This window comes from Astyanax mexicanus, chromosome 3 (genome assembly GCF_023375975.1).
Source record: "Astyanax mexicanus isolate ESR-SI-001 chromosome 3, AstMex3_surface, whole genome shotgun sequence".
In the NCBI taxonomy this organism is placed as follows: Eukaryota; Metazoa; Chordata; class Actinopteri; order Characiformes; family Acestrorhamphidae; genus Astyanax; species Astyanax mexicanus.
In genome coordinates, this window is record NC_064410.1 from 46664942 (window position 1) to 46675698 (window position 10757).

The window sequence follows — 10757 nt, forward strand, 5'->3', positions numbered from 1 at the left end:
ATCTCTTGTGGCCAAAAAAAACCTCCAAGTAAAACCTACCAGACCACACTGACTAAATATATTCAGCTTTTCAGGAATGGTAGCAGCACACTGATGTCATTAATTCAAATAGTTTGTCCCTACTCCACTCAGGAAAACCTTGGCTTTATCATCAGGCATACTAAACCAAATCTATACAGCTCTGGAAAAATTAAGAGACCACTTCAGTTTCTGAATCAGTTTCTCTGATTTTGCTATTTATAGGTATATGTTTAAGTAAAATTAACTTTGTGTTTTATTCTATGAACTATGGACAATATTTCTTTGATTTCATTTATTAACAGAAAATGAGAAATGGCTGAAATAACAAAAAAGAGGCAGAGCCTTCAGACCTCAAATAATGCAAAGAAAACAAGTTCAGAAATCAATATTTAGTGGAATAACTCTGGGTTTTAATCACAGTTTTCATGCATCTTGGCTTGTCCTCCTCCTCTACCAGTCTCACACACTGCTTTTGGATAACTTTATGCCACTCCTGGTGCAAACATTTAAGCAGTTCAGCTTGGTTTTATGGCTTGTGATCATCCATATTCCTCTTGATTTTATATCCAGAGGTTTTCAATTTGGTAAAAATCAAAGAAACTCATCATTTTTAAGTGGTCTCTTATTTTTTTTCTAGAGCTGTACATTCCCGAAAGGATAATGGCCAACATTTAGAATTTATTAATTGAGTTAAGAGGTAGAGCATTATCTACAATTGTCCATTTTCTTTCTTATGACTTCGTATTTATTGGACTTAGTTCACTGACTCAAGAAAGCTCTGACAAAACCAACTCAGTGGCGGATCAGAAAACAACAAACCGTGTCCAACACGAATAGAATGAGCATCATTGTCTATTGTCTGTCTGTCTCTTTCTCTCTCTCCTTGGGTGTCTTGGCAGTGAAACTGAGGGAGATGGAGGCTGACACTCAATCTGAGGAGCTCTGTCAGAGAAGATTACAATGGATTAGAAGGCAGAATTAAACAGAGACATCAGACAGCAAAGATGTTTTATCACAATTACTAGCTGCCTTTCATTCTGGAAACCCCACCAAAACATCTCCATTACAGCAGAAACACGCTGCTTCTTAGCCGAGTGGTCAGCTGTGAAAAAAATATATAAAGCACTTCTAATAATGTGCATATTTTACAGTGTGTCTGGCTGACATGCTGGGAGACAAATGTGATGAAGACGTGCGTTTTTACTTTCTTTTCCCTGAAAGAATATGGGTGATGTGGAAGCTTTCATTTTTCCTTACTGGATGTTTTAATTACTGTCAAATAATAATAATAGCATGGTTAGAACTAACAAAAAAATAAACACTGAAATCAGTGCATTTTTTGTTAAGATTTTTAATATGTAAATTTGCTTCTAATTTTATGCTAGATTATAAACTTGAGATTTTCTTAAATGTAGTAAGTTTTTTTATTTAAACAAAGCTTTTAAAACACTATTAAGACACAATAACCTTCAGAACCTTCAGTTCATGGAAGGCCTATCCAGGAATTAGATAATTAACCCTTTAACCTTTGCTTAACCATTCGGTAGATCATATTTGAGCCCTTATATCTTATTAAAGAAGCTGATCTTAACCTGATTGGGCTATCTCATCCAATCACCGGAGGCATGTTAGGCTAGTAATATCCAGTAATGGTCTTTGCGTTTTTTAGTAGAATACTATTTCAGTTCTTATCTGTAAATCACTTACCACATGTTGATTGTTTCTGGTGGAAATTTAGGTTTAATAAAGGTAAACATCATTTTCAATTTTCAACATATTGTATTTGTGGTTTGCGGTATTTTACCACAGTTGGACTCTTTAAAACGAAACCAAAGAGTAATTGTGCTTTTATTGCCTTAAACAAAAAAAATATGAAGATATAAATATTCCAACAGAACATTAAAGTTTTAGCTGTGGCCACAACATGTGGGAACGAGATCTTGTTCCAACATCTTAGTAAAGTATGGCCAGAACTTCATGATCTTGTTCCCACTATGTCGGGACCACAACTTTTTAAATATATAATATGCGTAGGATGTCATAGGCAGGGCTCTGTAAATAGCAGTATAGAACTTTGTGGATGTGGTATTGTTGAGACCTCTGTATACTTTTGTATACTTTTAATGAATTAAAGCTCAATACAGCACATCCTACAAACACCAAAGCCTAGAAAATCTTACACACCACGCAAACTGAATTTATGCAGCACAAATGAAATAAAAACGTGATGCTTAGAGCAACGAAGAAACTACTCAGTCACTACATCACTAAGCTTAGTATTTGTTTACTACCCTTTCACAAACTGGCTATTGTCAAGCAAAAAGGGCTTGTCTAGTAATTATAGCTTAGCTAGCATTAGCATTTGTTTGTTTACCAAAAGACTGGCTGCATTTCTCAGTGTACATTTCTCTCACATGTGAGCTGAGTAGCACTACTAATGTACATTTATGAAAAGAATAGCACTACTGAGGCACATTTATGATTAGAATAGCTCTGCTGATGTACATCTGTGATTAGAATAACACTGTTTAGGTACATTTATAACCGGAATAGCACAGCTCAAGTAAACGTATGATTAAAATTGCTCTGTTGAGATAAAGTAGTGTTTTATTGGCTTGTCTGCTAAGATATTAAACAATCACATTTTTTCAGTGATAAAAAAAAGTTGCAAAATGAATGAAAACCTGCAAAAACCTTCAATTCAGTGCCACAGCAGGTTTTTTCCCTCAGATTTCTTTGTAGTGCCTTTTTGCAATCCTGCGGTGTAGATGAAGGGCCTTGCTCAAGGACTCAACAGCATCGGCCTATTTCAGCAGTTACCCCAGCCTAGCGCTAACCACTAAGCCACCACTGCCCCTATTTTTGCCTCACATCTCCAGTGTTGACTCAAACCATCATAAATCTCCAATATTGCCTCCGAGGTTGCCTCTGACCACCTTTGAACTTCACTAAAGCTGTAACGCTGCTGGTGGGGGTCCACATGTAGTTTAGTCTTGAGGGCCTTTCTACAGTTTCCGATAAATGGCAGGCGGTTTTATTTCTCCTCATGCTTTGGTCCATGTTGTGTCAATTAAAAGCCTTTCAATAAAAACGTAAAGCAGACCCATGCATACAAATACATGGAGGATGTGCGCATAGTTGGACCCATTCGTCATGCTCTGGCATCATAGAGTGTGCCTGCCTGCATGTACACACAGCACTAACCCTTTTACCCCCCTCTGTGTGTTTATAGAGAAATCCTGAGGGAGGCGGCGCAATAAAACCAAAAACCAAAAAAAAACTTTCCACTATATCCCGGCTCAGGGTGTCAGACAGACAGCAGGCCTATCCCCAGCTGCTGTAGCTACTCTGCACTTCAACATCTGAATACTGCAGAACTGATCTAATTGTGCCAGTAAGCAGTTCAATGTGTTTACACGAACTAAGTGAAACAGATAATTGGAAAAGTCTGAGTTTACATGAATCAGCCATAAAAACAAATTTACATCATGTAATACCAAATTTAAACTCACAGCTCCAAGGCCTGTCTTCCAGCATGCACAGACTAAGATATTCGGGGATACTCTGTTTAAGAGTATGCATGGACTGAGAAATCCAGTTACTGAGCTAATATTCAGCCCTCTTTATCAGATTTCATAAAAACAGATTTTTAAATCGTACTAGATTTTTGGTGTATGCTGTTAAATTGGATGCTTGAATACTTCAGTAATCTGGTTTGATTGAGTGCACTCATTGAGATCCGCAGAACTGTGTAAACAAGAGCGCTAAATTGTGAGAGAAGTGTAAGAACCAAAAAAATAGAGTTTGTGACTTCTGGAACAATGCCCTTAAAAATACACCATAGTTAAACATGACCTTCTCACTGAAAACACAGTGCAGAAAGGCAGGGGCATAAACAAATTCAAAATACATAGTCAGGCTCAATGGGGAGCTGGGTGGAGGGCCATTGAATAGCAAAAGCTTTGATGAGATAGCAAATGACCTTCAGAGAGCAAAAAAAACAACAAAAAAAACACCCTCTGTACCTCAGAGACTAATCTCAATGATCCACACTATCATTAGCTGGGTTTAACTATTGCTGTGTTTACAGAGAACAATCAAAACGCCCTCATTAAACAGCCAGTCTGAAATGTGTATTTCAAAGATAAGTGTAGAGCATGTAGGTCAGAGCTGGGGTTACTGCTGCTGTATTTATGGGTGGGTGGGTGGGTTGGGGGGGGGATACAGGCCTCTGTGATACATTTATACAGAAATACATTTGGCTCAAAAATTGTAACTGGCTTTCTAGCCATGCAAGCCACTGGGAATCAGCACTTCCCAACGGTCTTAAAAGATCATTTCAGACACTGACAACACTGTCGGCACGCAGAGGAAGATTCATGAATTCAGGAAAACGGTTGTAAACACTGACAAGAGCCTAACAAACACGGTTATCACAAATCCACAGAATCAAATGAAGTAAGGGCCAGAGGAATGTATTACACTTGCTGTCTACAATTAGATTATATTGCATGTAGATATTTTATCTAGCACCTGTAACTACGCTGACAAACTAAATTTAACTTAGACTACTATTAATTAGAATTGTGGAGACTTTGCTAACAAAGTAAAATTAGCTTTTTAGGAACAGAATTAAATGCACTTTGCAATAAAACTTTTTGTTTCTGATAAGAAAATTGAAAGTTGAGTGCTAAATAAAATTTTGCTTCTAGATTTTAGACGTTTGTTTTGTATGAAGCAAATATAATTTTTATTATTAGTCTTCAAAATTCCTTGAAAACAAAACCAATTTTTGTTTGTTGTTAACTGTAATTTGTTGAGGTTTATTGCTAATCACATTATTTAACCCCTTAACAGGCCATAATTTTTGTCAATTGTCTGCCTGACATTACACCACTAAATCTTGAGTATTTCTATACAAGCATTACATAAAAAAACATTCATGCTTGATAAGGAATATTTATTTAAGTAAATCTGCTAATAACATAATATAATGAATAAAATCATAAAATTGACAATTCATTTTAAAATCAATATTTTTAAATCAAACAGTTCATGTCCTCCAAACCTTTCGTTTCATTATGTTTGTCTAGTTTTTACGTCTATTTTCAAACATGCAGAATTTGGGTTGATTTCTATTACTGATCTGGAATTATTAAGTGGAGCAGATTGTGAACAGGCAGCTTCTCCAAGTAACCAGTAGGAGATTTCAAAGCCCTCAAATATTCAGAATGTAAATGACTTTTTTTACTGCAGAAAAAAAGGGTTTTGTATCCCCTACACCTGTAGCCCATATACGGGACAAGGCATGTTAAGGGGGTAAATGATAGAATCAGCTTTTTAAGATTAGTGTAAACGAACAAAATCAGCTTCTAAAATCAGATTTTTAAGGTCAATGTCTATGAATCAAATTTATAGTTGATAGATTTTATAGTTTATTGCAAACTAACTAAATTTAGATTTTAGAATATTAGGAGTTCACTGTAAACAACCAAATTCAGAGATTATTGTCTGATATACAATATTTACAAATAAAAACGTAGCTTCTGGTGTTAGAATTTAAAATGCGTTGTTAAGAAAAAAATCATGAATAATACGGTGAAGTACTCAAAGTTAGCTCAACCTTAGGAAGACAGAAAAAGGCAATAAAGAAAGAAAACCAAAATAACTGAGATCCAACATATAGGTAGGTGAGTAGTACCTTCTGCAGCCACTGTGTGTTGTTCTCAGTGGCGCTCTCCAGGTTCTCCAGTTTCCTCTCCTGCCAGGTGGGCTCAGCGTGGGCTGTCTCTGGGGGCAGGGGCGAATCCCTCTGCAGGGAGTTGGTCACCTGGAAGTCCCGGGTCTGGCACTGCTCCACCTCTGGCAGGATGAAAGTGTAGCTGCAGGGGCCATGCTGCACCTGGTGCTTCTTCCTCTCTGTGCCAAACGTCACAGCCACTGCTACTGCCAGCGACCCCAGAGCCAGCAGCCAGCCCATGCCAGGAAAGATGCACAGAGGTTAGGGACGGAACGTCTGCGAAAAGTACGAAAAGGAAGGACTCCAGAGGAAACAGGTCAGTTGAAAAGTTGAAAGCTCCCTTAAGAACTTGAAGAGCTTGATTTTTTTTCGTTGTTTTCCAGCAAGTCTTCTTGTTCTCTGGGTTCAACTTATGGCTTTTTTCCCTTTTCCATGCCTTCCTTCTTTTTCCCCTTCCTCCGTTGCTGATGCGGCGCTCCAGGGAGATCTCTTTTATGACATTGCACTCGCAATTTGCCGTCTGCCAAAAAAAACTACAGTGGTTTTGAGCGCGGCGGAGCCAGGACAGATGGGACAGGGCGATTGCTTCCTATTCTTTACCCACTCTGTGCTCTGGACGCCTCAATACAGGAAACATGCTGCAAACACCCTCTGTGTTTATTTACTCTCCGAATTGTTTTCAGCTTCCCCCCCTCCTTTTGCTGGAGCCGCTCCTGGGTGACTTGCCTGAGGAGTCGATTCCTGAACCCGTGGGCTTTTGGCCACAGTGCCAGAGCTCTTTAAGTAGTGGTCTACCTTAACATCCCTTCTTTTGACACATAATCACTCAGCCTCCCTCCATCACTCGCTCTCTCACTCGCGCTTTCTCTCTCTCGTTCTCTCTTTTACCCTCCCTTTCTCAGGAGTTGGCAGCAGGGGCCACAAAAAATGCGTCCGGCACCCACTTCAGTAGCCTGAGCAGAGAACATTCTCTTCTCATTAGACCCCCAACCCTCACCCCATCCCATTTCTTTCACTTTCCCACTGACTCACTGACTCTCTCACTTACTCACTCATTCTTTCTCTCATTTCTCCTCCTCTTCCCCTCAAACCCCTTCGCCATACTTTACTCACAGCACTGTTCCTCTGCATCCAGAGCTGTCTAGTAGCTCTCTAGTAGTTTAAATTGTTGAACATGGTATTACCAATATATTTCAGGGTATTTTTTAAGATAATAAAATATACTTGGCAATATGATAAAACACTAAAACTTATCTTATTAATTTTAAGAATATTCTGCTGCGATAAATGTAAAGTTAAATAACAGGTCTGGGCTCCAAGTAGTCTAGCAGACTAAAGTACTGTGAGTATGATGCATCAGCAACCAGAGTCTGAGAGAGCACAACTGGCCTTGATCTCTCTTGGTTATATGGGGAAAAAACAAGAAACAAAAATATTTTTAGTTGAAACAAATTTTCTGTTTAAATTATTTTATACAACAGTAACCTACCAAAATTCAGGACCCGAGTTTGTACCAAACAATAATAAAGTAACAAAATAAATAATGTAACATAAAAATTATGTAATGTGACAAAAATCTAGTGCAGAATATTTACTGTAAACATAAGCAATAAGCAACGATACCTATAAAGCTTCACTACAAATAACAGAACATTTAAAAAGTAGGCTGCTTTCAAAATAGAATATCAATATTATCATGATTAATGGGTTAAAATGATAATTATATTATTGTGTATGATACACATTCTATATCTAAGCCACAGTTTATATCACCTGCTGCACAATGAATTCCATTACATTTTTCATAATTCCCTTCCACTCCACTCTGAATCTGTCTTTAACACTGACACCATACAGCCTAACAAATATGTCATACTGTTAAACTGACGCATGCCTGCTTTGCAGACCAAACAGTCTGGTGATTCACTCTGCAGTCATCCATTTGGGGTGTCTGTGATGAAATCGCTGCACTTTGAATAATGAGATTTGCCTCGATAAGAAAATCAAACCTATCATGTCTAATCTTTTCATCACACTGTGTTAATTGAGCAATTTTCTCCATAGTTCATTTGTGTTGTGTCATGTGGGACAGATGTAAGCTTTTGCACCATGTCTAAATCAATAAGATTGTCCATAACTGAGCACATACAGTGTTTTAGTTAGAAAAAGTGTTTTAGAGAAAGGAATGAAGTGTCAGCAAAAGATTTAGCAGTGCTGTGTGCCCTACAATACTTGAAAATATTTCCTGTGATCTAGAAAATTCTGAAAGATTACAAGCTGCTCTTTGATTTATATGGAACTGTCAAAGAAAGGATAGAATTAAACACAGAATGAAGGGTCTCATTTCACCAAAATTGGGAAGCTCTGACTTAAGGTTCGAGAAGAGGGTTTTGGATCAGATGGTTGCAGGTTTAATCTCTTTGGCCTGCAGGAAGCAGGAGTAAGGATTGTAAAGGAACAGTGCTTTCTTTTCACCTCTATATCTAATTGCTCCCTCTTGCTGAGGTGGTTGCTCTGTCCCATTACTCTCACTTGAGCCCTTGTTTGCAGGTGCCTGCTAAGTGTGCAGGAGTGTCCAATCTTATCTGCAAAAGGTCGTGCCTGCAGGTTGCCATTCTAAACAAATAGCACACCTGATTCCACTTGTTGAATAGTCTGCTCTTGATGTGTACGTCTGCTAGGCTGGAATGAAAATCTGCAGCCACACCGGCCCTATGTGGATAATATCGCAAACCCCTGTTGTAGGGTGTCCATATCTTTCAGTTTTACCCACAAGGGTGTTCATAAGTCACATCAAATCACACCATTCTGACGCCAATAACTCATGTTTCCACTGTGATATAATAAAGTGCATTGCATAATTTACCCAGAAAAACAACTTTGTAAAGTGTAAGTGAAGCCTGTATCTTTTCCCTAATCAAGAATGAACTGATTTTGTGGGGCAATGGCTTAAAATTCTCAAGTTCAGAAACTTTAACTAAATGAAATTAACATTTCATTATCCCTTAAATAATTAGTTGAGGCCAACCACATATTAATTTAAGCAGCAGCAAACTGTTAAATCCAGTGTCAGATCAAGTGCACTATGTGGCAGGGGTCAGCATTAGACCAGATGTGGCCCACAAGCATGACACATCTGGCCTGTGAGGTAGTTTGAACTGTAATGGAAACAAAATAAAGAAATAAAATGCCTCTCTGGCCAGCTTTTGTTTACAATCCTCCCCTGTCTCTCTGTCGCACTCAGCATGATTTTAGGTTCTGCCCTTTTTTTGCGCTCATTCCCCAGCTCCCTATCTCCTTATAACAGCATTTTTTTTCTGGTCATGTCCCAATTCAGTAGCCAGGGCAATGGTAGTGTATTGGACCGTGACTCTGATGGCCCGGGTTCAATACCCATGATGAGCAGTGTGTTTATTTATTTATTTTTTCCTTTCCTTTCTTATTGGGTTTTACCTGCTTACCTGCTAAGTTCAAATATTCCGCAGTTGGGTTCAACAACCCTCTGGGCTGGAGAGCTACTAGTCTGTAGCACCCCATCCTATACACTTCACTTTACCCCCCTTCCCCCATGTCTCTTAAGGGTGGCTCAAAGAGCAGTGTCATCTCCCAAATGTAGAAGGGGACCTAGAAGCAAGAAATACCAATAGTTGCAAAATGCTACTTTAAATGGTGTGGTCGAATTGGTTGTTCTACTGTGCAATTGCTTTTAAAGTGTATACATTTTCAAGTGTCTAATTTAGCCATAATACTAATGTAAAAATCACTGGTCATCTTGTTACAGTGGCATCTGTTAAATGATGCTATAGATATGTATTATGCAGCAGGTAAACAGTTATCTTTGAGGCTGATGTGTTGGAACCATGAGAAATGGGCAAATGTAAGAATCTGAGCCACTCTTGGCAAGACAGATTTTAATGGTTAGTGGTCACTTCCTACCAAACGTGGTCAAAGAAAGAACCAATGTTTATCCTCTCATTAAAAACACCTATGTCAATACAGGCAATCAGGTGTTTAAACAATGGGTCTTGCCACAAGAAGGCAAAAAGTGCTTCCAACAATGCCCTATGAAAAAAGGCTCTCATAAGCTTCTTTTGGCTAGTGGACCTTGTGGTGAGAGATCGCCAAGGTCTGCCCAAGGTCTGTTTAAACGTTTCAAGGGAGCCCTATCACCCCAAATCCCCAGGATCTAAAGGATCTATTGCTAATGTTTAAGTGCCAGATACCACAGAGCACCTTCAGATGTATTCTGAAGTCCATGACTCTATGAGTCAGGGCTGTTTTGGCAGCACAAGGTGGACCTATACAACAACAAGCTTTAATGTTGTGGCTGATCGGCATGTTTCATGAATGGTTTTCACAAGCCAAATCGTTTCAAGCCAGTGTAATCATCTGGGCACCTATACAAACTAACAGTTGTCAACATTAGCAGAGCTTCATTCTCCTACACTCTTCCTCCCCTCAATACCATAACATAACCCTCTCCTGCCCCCTCTCCCATCTCAGAAGACCCCTCTCCCTTCTCATGTTTCTTTAACGTGGCCTTTTCTCACATATCACCACCAGGGTCATGAAGGCCCATATGTCTGGTCACATCTTTTACCTCATCAGTTAATGAAAACAGTTTGCTTGGCTTGTTTAATGACCCCTAGCCTGGTGGATGAAGGTACTGCAACTGATATGTTTTAAATACTGTGTTTCGCAACTTTTGGAAGTTTGAACTTTTATCATCATATTATCCATCTTCGAGAATGATCAAAGCTCGCTAGCTTTTTGGCACAACCACATGGGGGGAAATGTTATGACTAAAAGATTAATACTGCTGAAGGCTGTGATGAATTCTGCAGAGCGTGTGTGGTAAGACTTGAGAATGCGACATGCTTCGTTTCACTTTAATAGTTGACAGTTACAGAGATATAGAACAGAATTGTTTTGTATTCAAACTTGCAGAAAGACTTCAACAAGCATACTGAAGCCAGCTCAGTGTTTTGTAAGTTCC

General features: G+C 38.8%; 1 protein-coding gene across 2 annotated transcripts in view; it reads right to left on the reverse strand.

Moving 5' to 3' along the window:
• The window catches only part of angpt2b (angiopoietin 2b), a 33063-nt gene extending 26037 nt beyond the window's left edge, over nt 1-7026 (reverse strand). The window contains exon 1 of one of the 2 annotated variants that reach the window (XM_022683201.2): nt 5723-7026. In XM_022683201.2, coding sequence (XP_022538922.2) covers nt 5723-6001 — 279 coding nt within the window. In that variant the 5' untranslated portion in view covers nt 6002-7026. The remainder of the gene's footprint in view (nt 1-5722) is intronic. The other variant, XM_022683202.2, reaches the window with a different exon arrangement.
• Nucleotides 7027-10757: the final 3731 nt, after the last annotated feature.